Here is a 16,564-nt window from a genome sequence, read left to right as displayed (position 1 = left end):
GTGACTGGAACCAAGTGCTGGAGTGGGGCCCCCATGATGGCCCAAGGTGGGAAGACACTGGTCCTCCGTTAGCATGGAGGGTCCCAGTTTTTTACCCTCACTGTGGTATCTCCAGAGCCAACATGGAGTCTGCCACCAAGAGATGCTCATAATCAGTAACTGAAAAGTGGTTAAACTATTAGCAGTGACAACAGAAGTATGTGCAAACTGCCTACTGGTGATAAAAAGCATTTGGGCGAGAGGGGTATCCATAATTCTATCAGTGAAACCTCTAGCCAGAGAATGCTGTTTTCTTCCTGTTATGGTGACAGTAGAATCACCTTTTCCACAGCTATTTAAATCTAATAGTTAAGGCCACAGAATCCTTTGGTTGACAGGTGCCACATTTCACAACCATAGTACCTGTTACGGTATAACAATAGTATAGTTCATAATCTTTAGGTTTCAAAAAATACAGTCTATCAATTCAAAAGTTTGGAATATTTAACACTATTGTCCATGAGATTAAAATATTTATTCAATTAGATTGAAAATCCTTAGAGAAATCAACTCCATAGCTTTTGGGGAAGGGGGCCCAATTTGATCTACTCACAAGTGGGGATTTGGGGAAGGGGGAGAATATTTTGGGATTTGGGGTATGGAGATTTTTTTCAAAGCTTTTATACTTTCCTACTTCTAGGTGGCTAGGAAGTGTCCTGATCTCCTTCTGGTAATATCTGTCTAGATGAAACCTTTCTTTAAGATAGGCCTTGTCAAAGACACAAGGTAGCTGATGACAGTACAATAATGCATTTACAAAATCTGTTAGATGGTCATTTGTGTAAGTAGATTTATATAAACAGAAAATAGTTCTTTCTTTGCCAAGCAGTCAAGCAAAACCCTAGGAACAACAAAATTAGGCGGAGGCCTTGGGGACAATGGCCATGGCTTCTCTGAGTAAGACATAAGCACCACCTGGAGGTCCCATTTGAAACTACAGCGTGGCAACTGAAGAACCTAATGTTTTCAAGCATCAGGGTACAACTGGTGAACAGGTGGGCAACAGAGGCAGGAAAGAACTACCTCCATTCCATGGCTTGAGCGCCTACTATTTCAAGCTTCCAGTAGAGGACTGAGAATAGTATTACCGAGTGAGGTACTTTCAGCCAAGGTGGGAGAGGAAACCCTAACACCTGAAGAGTATTAACATTAGCTCCCTAGTAAATATAGGTCAGGAAGTGCTTGCAAGAGGGAAACAAACAGGCAAATAGGTCCCCAGTTCGCTGCATCCTGTTATTCCCTCTCTCTACCCTGAGTAGGGGGCCACATACAATATGCATTTTATTTCCAAGACGTAAATGACTAATAGTTTAGTTTAGTTTTTTTTCCCAGAGGCATTTACATTTTAATAGGTTAAAAGCCTTAGTAAAAAAGAGCAATGACAGTAGAATTTCCAATAGATGTCAACTTTTGGCTTTGGTGGAATAAGAAGAACCATCCCCTTTATCAAATACTTATTATTCCTTTTAAACAAACTAGGTCTCTTCCTTACTGATTCAATCGTTTGAATGAAAATGTTTTAAAAGGAGTATTTAACCCCTCAAGAGTCTGAGTATTTAAAAACGGCTGCATCTCCTGTTTCTCTATTTCTCATGAGATACTGGAATTTCTAACCAGATAGTAGTCCTTCAACTCTTCTCAAATATCTCTGGTGAAAATTTTTTTTGTAAATTTCCAGTACTTGAGGGACCAATACTTGGGTAAATTAAAATCAAAATGTTATGAATTTTACGTTCATATCTAAGAGTTTAGTGTCTCTCTGTACGTATCTTGTCACAGACGAATAAGTGTGCAGACCGCCACTGGGCTGCGGATGGCGTTGGAAGATCACTGCTATACCTTGTATTTTCTCCCTTAAAAAATACCTGCATTTGGCCTAAAGATCTCTGCCCACCATGGCCACCACGGTTACATGCAAGAGCTTGCCTTACATCTTCCTTCCAATTTTTAAAAGAAGATAGCCTCTGAATCCATAATTACCGACATTTCAGACACTTTCTCATCTCCATTTAAACTGACCCTCGGGCTTCCCTGGTGGCGCAGTGGTTGAGAGTCCGCCTGCCGATGCAGGGGACACGGGTTCGTGCCCCGGTCCGGGAAGATCCCACATGCCGCAGAGCGGCTGGGCCCGTGAGCCATGGCCGCTGAGCCTGTGCGTCCGGAGCCTGTGCTCCGCAACGGGAGAGGCCACAACAGTGAGGGGCCCGCGTAGCGCAAAAAAAAAAACCAAAAAAAAAAACTGACCCTCTACTTGCAGTGTTGTGTGACACAACTTTCCATTCCCTTGTTCATCAGTTCAACCGGTTTGGTGTTGCTCACTTTATTGGCGGTGAATTTGGCCTGGATGCCAGAAGCTCGTGTAAGACACTTGGGTAGCACAGAAGTTCAGGTATTTGAGGATTCCCTGGAGAAATCCATCTAGGAAAACAACATAACTGACAAGACATATGCTTGCTTTTTTTTTTTTTTTGGCCACCCCATGGCATGCAGGATCTTAGTTCCCCAGCCAGGGATTGAACCCGCACCCCCTGCAGTGGAAGCAGGGAGTCTTAACCGCTGGACTGCCAGGGAAGTCCCGACATATGCGTTCTTGATATAAAGATTACAGGAAAGGCTCAGTTGAATTTTTCCCTCCAAAATACAGGTTGAAAGAGCCTTCTGATGGATAAGCAATTCTGATATTCATAAGTTTTTTCATCCATGGTTTGGAAGGCAATTAATTCTTTTTTTCTTATCCCTATAACCCCAAACTGAAAATTCCACAAGGCCATGTATTAAGTGTATTAAGTTCGTACATTTCCATTTATAAGGCACAAACTCTACACATCTCTCAAGAGAAAGGAAGAAAACAAAGATATGAAGACAACAAAGTAATCTAGGAAGAGAGGAGGTTCATCAAACTGGAATGAAAACCCACCTCCCTTTTTAGTAAACAGACCTTATATTGATAGGAAATACAGCCTCTGGGGAGGGTTCCAATGCAGCCCCCTTCACTGGATCAGTGCAGAAGGCAGTCCTCAGGGGGACTGCATGGCCAGAACACATCAACCGCAAGCCCCCCCTACCCCATAGAAGCTGCTGGGCAGCTATGTCCTAAACAGAACATTCTGGCTACAGGGTGCCCAGTTCACCATCCTCACCCAAAGGAGCCTTCAGGGACCAATCCACCATGAATGCACACATGTGCCTGTCCTGGGGCTTGATTAATTTAAGCTGCTCTAAGCTGAGGTACAACTGCCTCCCCGAGGACCTGAACTAGGGTAGTTGTGCGGGTCCTTCGTGGGGCAGCATCTATTTAAGAGGCTGGACCTTGAGTTCCTCTTGAAATAATCAGATCCCTAGTGGGACTCTCAGAACCAATTCACTCTACCAGGGGCTTTTTGAACATGCTGGTCAAAATCTGGAGAAGATGCTCTGGAGAAAGCTCCAGATCTTCTGGCATGTAAGGCAGCCCTAATAGATCTCAAGTAATCCTGCAACGCACAGGTATAAACCAGAAGGGTCCCATGACACCAAACGGTATCCATGCTTGCTGGCTGGACCTCCTGATGGCTCTTGGCACTGTATTTTCTACTACTGTTTCCATTAGTATTATATGAGAGTAAGTTTCCTGAATGTCCCCATGGATCCAAGCATTTCCTGGAAGTATGACTGCTTCATCGTCCTCTCTATCATCATGCAAGGTACAGATGGGAGTGAACAGCACTTGGGAGAAAACAGCCAGGCAGACATCATCCTGAGAAAAGGGTCGGTGCTAGAGTGGGCCAGAGAAGGGACCGGAAGTGAGACGAACCGAGTAATTCACGAGGTCTGAGGGTTTTACGGAATATTCTTGAAGATTCTGACTTCTCCACCCAGGACAATCTGAAATCCAAATGAAATTGGGTCCTTGGGTCAATGTACCCAATTACCGAAGACCAGCATCATAGAAGAATGCTCATTTCAATACAGTGTGGTCCAGCCACCTCCTAACTTCTCCAGTCCAGTTGGATTATCCCTTTACACCAGGCCTTGCCCCTGGCAGCCACAGTCGGAATTCTACTAAATTTTCAGGCATGAAGATGGTTCTTAATTCAGTGTCCGATGAATCTTAGCCAAGGTCCCTTCCCTTCCTGTGTCTCTTAAGGCTACAGCCCAGAGGATAAAGGGATACTTTCATTCACAACAATAACAGCAAAACTCTTGGACCCTTTGGCTTCCTAATGCCATAGCCATAGCCACCCTTGGAAATATGTACTCATTTAAAAGCCTGCTCTATAAAACAAAAAGTCAACTCCTACTGCTGATTCAAGTTTTCCCCAAATCATATCAAGCCAACTCCACACCGCACCCCACCTGCCGGCCTCAAGAATCTTTCTTGGTCAGTCTGGCCTTGATTTTTTGCCTCAAGAAGGCTGCAGTGGCTGCACTGCAGGTGACCAAGAAGAAGAAGGAGAGGCAGGCCATGTAGATGGACAGGGGGCTGTGGCGTTGCAGGAAGATCTCCTGTCGCCCCCTGTAGTCTAGGAGGATGGCCTCCAGCTGGGACAGTGTGCAGACAGACAGAAAGGCGTGGAAGATCTGATGCCCGTGGCCCACGATGTCACAGGAACCCGGGAAGTACTTCTCTGGAACCGGGCAGGAGAAGAAGTAGGCACTGACCAGGAAGAAGACAATCTGCAGGGAGTGGTACCAGACCGCCTGCTCCTGGCAGCCAGACAGGTGGCACAGAACCACGCGATGTGCCACGGGGCTGATGTCCAGGATGAAGGCAAGCCCCGCTGGCACCACCTGACAGATCTTCCTCATGACTGGGTAAGGCCTGCAGTACCGATACTTAGCGTAGCAGCAGCCGGCGCAAGATAACCAGCCACAGAAGGCGGCTGCGGGCAGGAAGAAAAGCCAGAAGTGCTCGTACCAGGCCTGGTCGGAGGTGTAGAAGAAGTGGACCAGGGCACTGCCGTACTGGTAAACGCTCACGCCCACATAGTCCACAAAGTAGAAGGTGTAGTGGGAGAGCTCGGACTTGGACTGCAGCAGGTGGGCCAGGAGGCTGAAGGTGAGGTAAGTGATGGAGGACAGGACGTAGAGGAGCAGGGGCAGCGCGTGGGCAGAGGTCCACGGCAGGCCCTCGGCCTCCACAAAGGCCCAGAACCGCAAGAGGACGGCCAGAGCCGCCAGCAAGTGGGTCCAGACGTTGACCACCTCGTTGTGTTTCTGGAAGAGGCTGAAGAAGTAGTAACGCCACTCGTGGCCGGTGGGGCGGTACCCAGCATGGATGTAGGGCTCCCGGAAGAGCTGGGGCACGTCAGTCTCCAGGACGGTGCCGGGCATCTTGGGCAGCCCATCCTCCAAAATCTTGGGCAGGCGGCGCAGATGCTGTCCACTCACAGACAGGGTGCTCAGACGCTCCAGGATGGCAGTCGTCATGGCTACACGGGGATGCAACCTACAGGAAACAAGAGTAAAATGGGCAAAGATGCGGTGAGGGGCTGCTGAGCAAAGACAGCGAGGGAACTATGGGTTTGCTAGTGCAGCTGGGGAGGCGGGACTGCAGACAACTTCTTTGAGCCTCCTTTTTTTTTTTCGTATGTAGAATAATAGAGTTGGACCAAGATCGCTTACTGCTCTGACATTCTGACTTTGTCTTTACTGCTCACTACGGTGTGAGGCAAAGTCACATCTTGTAAAATGGGAATGTCAGTCACCCCATTTTAATGACATCTAGAAGGTAAGTGAGGGTACCTTTAAAGCTTTCGAGTTTGCTAGATGACATTAAAATGTAACCCTCAGGCCTTCCCTGGTGGCGCAGTGGCTAAGAATCCACCTGCCAATGCAGGGGACACGGGTTCAAGCCCTGGTCTGGGAAGATCCCACATGCTGCAGAGCAACTAAGCCCGTACGCCGCAACTACTAAGCCTGCGGTCCAGGGCACATGAGCCACAACTACTGAGCCCACGTGCCACAACTACTGAAACCCATGTGCCTAGAGCCCATGCTCTGCAACAAGAGAAGCCACTGCAATAAAAAGCCTGCACACCGCAATGAAAGAGTAGCCCCCACTCGCCGCAAGTTGAGAAAGCCTGTGCACAGCAACGAAGACCCAACATGGCCAAAAATAAATAAATTAATTAATTATTTTTAAAAAATCACAGTGGGGCTTCCCTGGTGGTGCAGTGGTTGAGAATCTGCCTGCCAATGCAGGGGACACGGGTTCGAACCCTGGTCTGGGAGGATCCCACATGCCGCGGAGCAACTAGGCCCGTGTGTCACAACTACTGAGCCTGCGCGTCTGGAGCCTGTGCTCCGCAACAAGAGGGGCCGCGATAGTGAGAGGCCCGCGCACCGCGATGAAGAGTGGCCCCTGCTTGCCACAACTAGAGAAAGCCCTCGCACAGAAACAAAGACCCAACACAGCAAAAATAAATTAATTAATTAATAAACTCCTACCGCCAACGTAAAAAAAAAAAAAATCACAGTGAGCTACCAACACAAACTCACTAAAAATCGCTAAAATAAAAAAAAAAAATGTAATCATCAGACAGGCTCTATCAGTACAAAAGTTGTGTTTTTTTTTTTTAAGGAATGGTATAGCAAGAGACACTGTTCCATTTTATTTATAACAGTAAGAAATTGGAAAGAACTTCCTTGTTCAACAATAGGAAACTGGTTTTAAAAAATCATAGAACCATAATTTAAGCCGTAAAACAGAATTGTGAGCAAACATTAGAAATATGTTGTGAATGTATTTAATGACATGAAGATCTAGCTGTATATTCATTGTCTATTATCCCAATGTCTTCCTAGTGGAACCTAGTAGTTTTCTCTCTTCAAATCTCCTATACTTCTTCATCCATCCTCACTCAGCCTAACCTTCTTCCTATTTTATTGAGAAAATGCAATCAATCAGAAGAGACTTCTGCAATCTACTACCACAACACTTACCCACCAGCCAGCATTTGTCACATATGCTCCTCCCCTGTTTCAATGGCTAGAACCATCTTGGTGAAGACCAACCCTTCACTTAGACATATTCTGTCCCTTGGCGCCACCCACTGTAGAGTTGCACATCATTGTAATGACACAAGAGGGCGCTTTAAATGAGGGATCTTGTAAACCACTCCAAATCAAGTCTCAAATAGTCTTGAACTGGCAAAGACAAAAGCACTCTTCATCCATACAAAGCTTTTCTATGTATTTTATTTAGTAAGAAGTATTATATCGAAATACAAAAATTATCAATGTTGATATTAGTAATGAGAACCTACATTTCTTGAGCACCTAATCTTAAATTACCCACTAATTTCACTGGGAACTTGAAAATCTGAGATAAGCAATAGTTACTTGAACCTCAAGGTCAAATGAGTCATCAATCAGGTTGGTAAAAACCAAGGCATATTCTGAGAAATCTTTTTTTTATAATTAATTAATTAAGTTTTGGTTGTGTTCGGTCTTCGTTGCTGCACGCAGGCTTTCTCTAGTTGTGGCGAGCGGGGGCTACTCTTCGTTGTGGTGCATGGGCTTCTCATTGCAGTGGCTGCTCTTGTTGCAGAGCACGGGCTCTAGGTATGCAGGCTTCAGTAGTTGTGGCACACAGGCTCAGTAGTTGCGGCTCGTGGGCTCTGGAGCGCAGGCTCAGCAGTTGTGGTGCACGGGCTTAGTTGCTCCACTGCATGTGGGATCTTCCCGGACCAGGACTCAAACCTGTGTCCCCCGCATTGGCAGGTGGATTCCTAATCACTGTGCCACCAGGAAAGCCCTATCCTGAGAAATCTTATGAGCTGAACAAAATTAACATGTAGCCTAAATTTAATGAAATCTAATTGCAAAGACTGTGTGTGTATTTTTTTTTTAATTATGCTCTGGAAAGCAAGTGGTTTTGGACTTGCCTCTCCTGAGAACCCAAATCTGTAGGCAACAAATTTCAGCCCTCACAAGTGTTTAACTTGGGCTTCCCTGGTGGTGCAGTGGTTGAGAATCTGCCAAGGACATGGCAGAAGTGTCTGTGTGAGAGGTACCAGAGGCAGAAAAGGGGGCCGATGGTGGAACCCTGGGGACAGACGCCACAGTTGACAGGGTGATGGAAGAAGAAAGCAGAGGCGGGACCACAGAGGGCGGTGTCACTTAAGCCAGGAGAGGCGGCACCGGTCTATAGCATGAGTCCCCCGAGCTCAGGTGATAAGATCTAGCTGTATATTCATTGTCTATTATCCCAATGTCTTCCTAGTGGAACCTAGTAGTTTTCTCTCTTCAAATCTCCTATACTTCTTCATCCATCCTCACTCAGCCTAACCTTCTTCCTATTTTATTGAGAAAATGCAATCAATCAGAAGAGACTTCTGCAATCTACTACCACAACATTTACCCACCAGCCAGCATTTCTGTCACATATGCTCCTCCCCTGTTTCAATGGCTAGAACCATCTTGGTGAAGACCAACCCTTCACTTAGACATATTCTGTCCCTTGGCGCCATCCACTGTAGAGTTGCACATCATTGTAATGACACAAGAGGGCGCTTTAAATGAGGGATCTTGTAAACCACTCCAAATCAAGTCTCAAATAGTCTTGAACTGGCAAAGACAAAAGCACTCTTCATCCATACAAAGCTTTTTTATGTATTTTATTTAGTAAGAAGTATTATATCGAAATACAAAAATTATCAATGTTGATATTAGTAATGAGAACCTACATTTCTTGAGCACCTAATCTTAAATTACCCACTAATTTCACTGGGAACTTGAAAATCTGAGATAAGCAATAGTTACTTGAACCTCAAGGTCAAATGAGTCATCAATCAGGTTGGTAAAAACCAAGGCATATTCTGAGAAATCTTTTTTTTATAATTAATTAATTAATTTTTGGTTGTGTTCGGTCTTCGTTGCTGCACGCAGGCTTTCTCTAGTTGTGGCGAGCGGGGGCTACTCTTCGTTGTGGTGCATGGGCTTCTCATTGCAGTGGCTGCTCTTGTTGCAGAGCACGGGCTCTAGGTATGCAGGCTTCAGTAGTTGTGGCACACAGGCTCAGTAGTTGCGGCTCGTGGGCTCTGGAGCGCAGGCTCAGCAGTTGTGGTGCACGGGCTTAGTTGCTCCACTGCATGTGGGATCTTCCCGGACCAGGACTCAAACCTGTGTCCCCCGCATTGGCAGGTGGATTCCTAATCACTGTGCCACCAGGAAAGCCCTATCCTGAGAAATCTTATGAGCTGAACAAAATTAACATGTAGCCTAAATTTAATGAAATCTAATTGCAAAGACTGTGTGTGTATTTTTTTTTTAATTATGCTCTGGAAAGCAAGTGGTTTTGGACTTGCCTCTCCTGAGAACCCAAATCTGTAGGCAACAAATTTCAGCCCTCACAAGTGTTTAACTTGGGCTTCCCTGGTGGTGCAGTGGTTGAGAATCTGCCAAGGACATGGCAGAAGTGTCTGTGTGAGAGGTACCAGAGGCAGAAAAGGGGGCCGATGGTGGAACCCTGGGGACAGACGCCACAGTTGACAGGGTGATGGAAGAAGAAAGCAGAGGCGGGACCACAGAGGGCGGTGTCACTTAAGCCAGGAGAGGCGGCACCGGTCTATAGCATGAGTCCCCCGAGCTCAGGTGACATAAGGATTGAACAAGCAAAATCTCCAGGGTTGGGGTTTCCCTGGTGGCGCCGTGGTTGAGAGTCCGCCTGCCGATGTAGGGGACACGGGTTCGTGCCCCGGTCCGGGAAGATACCACATGCCGCGGAGCGGCTGGGCCCGTGGGCCATGGCCGCTGAGCCTGCGCGTCCGGAGCCTGTGCTCCGCAACAGGAGAGACCACAGCAGTGAGAAGCCCGCGTACCGCAAAAAAAAAAAAAAAACCAAAAAAACCAAAAAAACCCTCCACGGATGAGAAACCTCCCCTCTTCCTTCTGCAACATCAAACCGAAACTCCCTTCGCTAATGCCACGCCACCCGCCGCACTCACTTCCTCTGTCTTCCGCAGCGGCCCCTCTGCTCGTGGGCCCACAGAGGCCGTAGCATCCTGGGTCGTGTTCTGCCCCTTTCCTGGAAGGCCCGCCCCTCACCCCTTCACATGTGTAAGTCCTATCCTCCCAGGAGCAGCTCTGCTCCGTAGAGGCCTGTTTGTATTTCTCTCCACTTAACACTCCGTTACGTGCGGTCTGGTGGCAGCTGTTGATTCGTGAAGTTTGACTCTTCTTGTAAGCAGCTTGAGGTAGGTGGTCTTATTTTATTCTTCCTCTGTGGCCTTGGTAGCCTGGAATATTGTTGAGCAGACAGTCCTTGCTCTGAAAAAGCTCTATGGTTGATCCACATTCTTTTTTTTAAAATTATTAATTAATTTATTTTTGGCTGTGTTGGGTCTTAGTTGCTGCACGCAGGCTTTCTCTTCAGCCAGGCCCTGTTATCATAGGATCCCCAAATACATGCCTCCAGCCAGATCTTTCCTGAGTTTGGATTCAAATATCCAGCAGCTGCGGTTTTGTCCAACTGAATATCCCACGGGCATTTCAAACTCAACCTCTTCAGCCTCCTCCTTCAGCCCAGACTTGACCTGTCCCTACCTCTGATCAGTCACGGAGGCCTGTTGATTTTATCTCAACGTTTCTGGAATGCACTTGTCCTCTCCATTTCTACCTCTCCCCCTTGATTTGGGCCTTCAAGATGAACTTGTGTTGATGAGGAAAACAGCGGCCTCATAACTGACCTTTCTTCCTCAAGAGATGGTTCCCCCACCTCATATCCCCAAACCCGCCCTCTAGTCTCCAAACCACTTCACGGTGATAGTTTAAAAGCGGAAACTGCTCACTACTCCCCTCCCCAAAGTCCCTCAAGAGCGCACCATTGTTTACCACACAAACTCTCAGCCCGTGCAAACAGGCCCTTCTGTAGACCTCCTTCCCAGGTCCTATTCCAGCCTCCTTTCCCAGAGCCCACACCCAGGCCACTTGGATGGCTTGGATCATAACACTGGGAGTTTTTCAGAGGTACAACACTCTCTATCTCCCCTGTATGCTTCTGCACACAAGGGCGGCTCCAGCAACCCCAGCTCATCAACACTCTGCCCAGGCGCCAGCTCTGCCTGTGGGCTTTGCTAACCCCAGGCTGGATGAGGGTGCCCCACCTACCCTGGCCTTGCCTCCCCATCACACTTCTCTCCTGGGGCCCTGACCCTTGGTGATGAGCTCACTTCCCACCACACCCGGCTGCTTTAAGGGCAGGGGCTGTGTGGCATGCGAGTTCCTATGTCTAAGATGATATGTGGCATATAAAATAATCATACACCTAATCATGATTTACTGAACAAATAGTTCTTTAGGCCCAGACGTATGGCACCAATTTCCTTCTGTTCTGCCAGGTTAAGGGAAAAAAAGAAATAATGGTTTGCAAGTCGGGAAGTCTGGCTGTTAATATTTGCTCTATACAATGAGCTATGTGGCCATGCCCAAGACATTCAGCTACTCAGGGTTATTTTCCTCATAAACAAGGGTGGGTGGGAGATGATTTCCTGTCTCTCTACCTCTCAGGAAATAAAGAGAGTGGATAATAATAAAATGGACAGTAGCTGAATGATGCTTTGAAAAGGCAAACCATGCACATTAAAGTACCAGCAATATTTCAACTAAAGAACGCACAGAAGGGTTATAATTTAGTAATATATATTTTTTCTACCTTATAATTGATTTTAATGCAATCTTTGAAAATTGAAAAGGAATTTAATATTTTTGGTTACATTTCTGGGATTCTTCCAACTGCTTTATTAAGAGCTTTAATTAGATTTAGATTATAATGGGATTGGAATTAAAAGTTCTATTTCTTGAGTACAACAACATCTACACCATGAATTCAGTTAACATTCACAAGAAAGTGTTATAAAATGTTACATCATGCCTTGGACTATTTACGGGTCCAATCTTAAAGTTTTATCTCAGGTCCTCCTTTAAAACTATTAATAATGCTAATAGTTTTACACCTAGAGTATGCCGTCTAAAAAAACTAAAAGCTCCATGTTTGCAAAACGGACATAGTCTGGTACTGATGACATTTTATCTGGAGGCCAAATAGAGGACTCTAAAGCAATGGTGTTCCCTGATCTATTACAAGGGCCCTATGGGAACTGACCACAAACTTGGAATAGCTGATTCCCTGGAGAAGCCCTGGATGAGGAATTAGCAGTTCCAGCTCTACCGCTGACTATGGGATTTTAGGCAAACCACTCAACTTCTCTACACTTGTGTCTTTGTCCATAAAACTGAGGGTATCATCTCTATACGTTCTAATGCTAAGAAATTCGTCTGGACTATGTTTTGCTTCGTGCTGAAGATCCAGCAGTGTGCTGAAGTCACCAACAAACAGATCCTGTGACATCACCTCGTGTCACGGCCTCATGCAGATGTCAGGAAGGTGGCCTGCTGGTTGCTGGACAGAGAACAAAAGAACAGCAATTTCCATCAAAGACGGCAGAGAAACGCTTCCAGAATCCACAGAAGCCCAGCCTCCCACAATGCTGCAAAGCCATAAATGGCTGAGAAGGAACAGAAGCCAAAATGCCAGCTTGATGCCCATTTATAAGGCCTGGAACCCTGCTGTGAGCAGCCTCTGGTCTGACCAGAGACAGAGGTGGACTTGCAGTGGCCTCAGACAACCCCAGTACCCCCCCAGTCATCCATCAAGTGAGAGGCTGCTGGGCCCACACTGATCTTTGCAGCCACATCTGCCAAGTATCATACCACTGTTTATAAAGTCATATTTTAAAGAGCGGCAGAATCCTATTTTGAGCGGATACAATTTTAACATGGATTCAGATCCACCAACCATTAATGCATATCCACTCCATATTTAAGAAAACCTAAAACACAAACAGCATTTCAACATCCAAAAATGGGAGATCTGATTTAATGATGATAAAATCTGTACAATAGGATACTACACACCCATTAAAATAATTATGTAGATATATTACACTTATTGTTATAGAGAGATACACAGGACATAAACATGTGCTCCGTTTGTTTCTCACTGCAGTCTCCCCGACGCTTAGAACAGTGACTGACCAGCACATAGTAGATGCTCAACAAAGATTTGCTGAATAAATACATAAATGAAAGACATTAGTACAAGGAAGAAGCAAATTAAAAGTATGCATCCCATTTTTGTAAAGATATACCTATGGCACAGAAAAAGTATGGAATTGAAAATAATCAAAACATTGATAGAGATATTGCTAAGTGGTGGGATGACGGGAATTTTACTTTTCATCTGGAGTCGATAATATTGTTATAATACTTTTGACGATGAATATTTACTACTTTTATAAATGAAGTTACTGCTATTCAACAAATAGGAATATTTGACAGAAATCTGTAAAAACTGGTAAAATGATTAATTAGTACAGTTAATTAGTACATCCTCCCCCCACCTGCCAAAACACCCCAGCATTATAAAGGAATACATACTTATTTGTATCATTCTGTGGATTTTGAGCTCAACTAGTTAGCAGATCATGTAATAAAGTTATTGTCAGGAGTGTCAACTAGAGAAAAAACACACAACCTAAAAGTTGAGAATTATGTTTTATTCGGGGACCTTACTGAGGACTATAGGCCAGGAGTCAGCTTCTCACATACTCTGAGGATCTGCTCCAAAGAGGTGAGGGAGGAGCCTGGATATATAGGAGTTTCTGTTGGAAAAACAACAACATGTAGTAGAACATCGCAAGATCACTGCTAATCTCGAAAAACAGACATCTCAAGTTAATGATTTTAGTGCTTTTCTATGTATGGGCAGATGCAAGAGTCTGGGCTCATTTAAATTATTCCTCTGATATGCATCTTAACTATGTAGGGCCAGTATCCAGTTTTTCTCCACCCTGAATTCCCCTCAGGGCTCACCGCAGGGGCAGCTGCAGTGGATGAGGGCTTGATGCTGGACAACATTCACTGTTTACTGGAATGGCAGGCAACACTTTTTGTCCGCAGGAGTAACCTAGCTATACTTGCCACCACGGATGTAAGCTAATGGTCATGGGGCTGGGGGCGGGGGGGTTAAAGGGGAAAAAAATGTGTAACATCTGCTGGTAAGGCAGCAATCATGTTCTCTTAGCTTGGGAAAACCAGTATATGCAATATTGTCGTAAGACTTTTCCCGCAGCGCACAAACCCAGAGTTAAGGAGGGAGTCAATCCCCCACCTTGTGGGCACCTGGCGCTGCTGAACCCTGCCTATAAAAAAGGCGAGGCACACCTGTGTGCCAGTGTGCCAGGAACACATGTCACCTGGACTCAGTGACCCCTCCACCTCTGAACCTCTTCCTCTGTGGCTCCGCCTAACATGGACAGGAGAAAGAAAAGACGGCCTTATAATTTGCTGCTCTGCCCTGGGGATTTTTCTTTCTCCAGTTGGAACTCTCAGCTGGGATTCTTTGTATTTTCTTTTTTGTTACTTCCCATCCTTCCCACATCTCAGCTCACCTCCTCACTTGAGCAGGTACTATTTTCAAAACGCATCACTACAGACCCAGAATGCACCACCCACATGCAGTAAGTAGTATCTGTGTTTAATTCTAGCGGGAGAATTTGGAGGAGCTGGGAACAGTTTAGAATGCATTGAGCAGTCTAAGGTCAATGGCCAGGCTGGCTGGTGTGGTGATTCTTTTCCTTCAGAGACTGCTTGTTTGGGTAAAGGTAAGCTCTGATGTCAGAACGGCCTGTTAATTAAAGCCTGGGGACAGGAAGCCTCCCAGAACTTTCCACAAGAGTGTAACCACTGGCTTCATTTGGCATGGTCTGGCTTCAGCTATGCAGCCTCTCGCCTGTAGGAAGCTTCATCACCTATCGGCAAACCTGCTGGGACCCGGGCCAGCCCAGGTGAACTCCGAAGAGAGCCGCAGATTGCCACTGGCAGGAAATCAATACTGGAAATGTACTTTCCATAGAAGAATCTGATAACCAAGGAAAGCCGGGTTGGTGCGCTGTGTAAGGTGTTCGGCGTTTCCTAGCAATTCAACGTTAACCCCTTTGCAGCTAATGCTGTACACTCTCCTGGTGGTCCCAAGACCTCGGCTTTTTATTTGCTACCAAGAATCAAGCAGGTCGCTTCATTCTCAGTTTCTCTTTAGACAGTCTCAAGGCCTTAGTTCAATCCCACATTGGCCACGAAGTTTTCTCCAGGTCATCTTAATTTCTTTCCTCCCAGAGTGCTTACCTACCTATACCCCACACGTTTCGGTTAGCAGAACGTCTGCACTTACGTGCTACTTCTACTTCCTTGCTGTGTGTGCAGAGAGCCCTCCTGGGTTGCAAGTTCCCTGAGACAGAAACACGGACTTACCCATCCTTTATTCCTCCTATCAGCAATTATCAGAGGAAAGGTGGCCCAGAATGTGTCAATGGATGATTGTTCAAAAACAGAGTGAAAGAAGACTCTCCTTTGGCCCTCTTTGCTTCTAAAGGTAAAACCGGTGAGATTTTAGACAAGGAACATGTTAGGGATTTTTCAACAGGAAATAACATCTGACTTGGATGTTGTTTATCTGGGTGTAGTTCATCCACTTGGGAGGTATCCATAACAATATTTAAATTGTTCACCAGATTTCCAATCACCAGATGACTTTTAGTCTATTTCCTCCTATCATTGGTACTTTTGTGCCCAAGAATGCCTAAGCAAAGATGCAGGGAAGGGAGGCCAGGCAGAAGAAAACTAAAGTAAAAGAACATTGAGGCAGAAGAAAACTAAAGTAAAAGAACATTGGAGCAGGAGTTAGGAGACCTAGTTTTTTATTCTCATTGCATAGAAAAAAGCAGAACAGACTGTCCTGGTTCCCTGAACAAGCCACACACTTTGCATCGCCAAGTACCCCTCTACGCCTGGCAAACCCTGCTTCTCTCTCAAATCCAGGCTCAGCTATAACCTCTGTGAAGTTTAGCAACAGACTCGAGCAGAATTAATCACAACCTGTTATATCCCCTTAGCCTTATGATATAGCTGGTTGTACGTGTGCCTTCTTTACATTAAATTGTGAAATTCATTGAGTTGTACAAGGAAGTCACTCAAGGCATTAAAAAAATCTATGTTTGTGTTACTTAATTGTGAGAATAACTGAGGCATGGAGAATTTTTTTGAGTTTCCACTATTATCTTTTTATGTATATAAAAATTTGCATTTTTAATTTTTAAAAAATAATTTTTATCTAAGTATAGTTGATTTACAATGTTGATCTTCCCGGACCAGGGCTGGAACCCGTGTCCCCTGCATTGGCAGGCAATCGGATTCTTAATCACTGTGCCACCAGGGAAGCCCTACTTCAGATTTTAAAATATATTCATGATCCAGAGAAAACTCTAATTCGAAAAGATACATGCACCCAGTGTTCATAGCATTACTATTCACAATAGCCAAGACATGGAAACAACCTAAATGTCTATCAACAGATGAATGGATAAAGAAGATGAGGTAAACATACAATGGAATATTACTCAGCCATAAAAAAGAATGAAATAATGCCATTTGCAGCAACATGGATGGATCTAGAGATGATCATACTAAGTGAGGTAAGCCAGAAAGA

At 45.4% G+C, this 16,564-nt stretch overlaps 1 protein-coding gene across 5 annotated transcripts in view; it reads right to left on the bottom strand.

Annotated features, from left to right (window-relative positions):
* Window positions 1–2,813: 2,813 nt before the first annotated feature.
* Window positions 2,814–16,564, bottom strand: part of PAQR8 (progestin and adipoQ receptor family member 8) — a 35,960-nt gene continuing 22,209 nt past the window's right edge. For 3 of the 5 annotated variants that reach the window (XM_024765986.1, XM_024765985.1, XM_024765987.1), the window contains one exon: window positions 2,814–5,467. In XM_024765986.1, the coding sequence (XP_024621754.1) occupies window positions 4,384–5,448 (1,065 nt within the window). In that variant the 5' untranslated portion in view covers window positions 5,449–5,467 and the 3' untranslated portion in view covers window positions 2,814–4,383. Of the gene's footprint in view, window positions 5,468–9,968; window positions 10,717–12,373; window positions 12,398–16,564 lie in introns of those variants that run through there. The other 2 variants (XM_024765988.1, XM_024765984.1) reach the window with 2 other exon arrangements.

The sequence above is a fragment of the Neophocaena asiaeorientalis genome, unplaced genomic scaffold (assembly GCF_003031525.2).
Source record: "Neophocaena asiaeorientalis asiaeorientalis breed wild unplaced genomic scaffold, Neophocaena_asiaeorientalis_V1.1 scaffold46, whole genome shotgun sequence".
Taxonomy (NCBI): Eukaryota; Metazoa; Chordata; class Mammalia; order Artiodactyla; family Phocoenidae; genus Neophocaena; species Neophocaena asiaeorientalis.
Note: the sequence above shows the minus strand (reverse complement) of the source record. Positions and strands in the feature narration are given on the sequence as shown.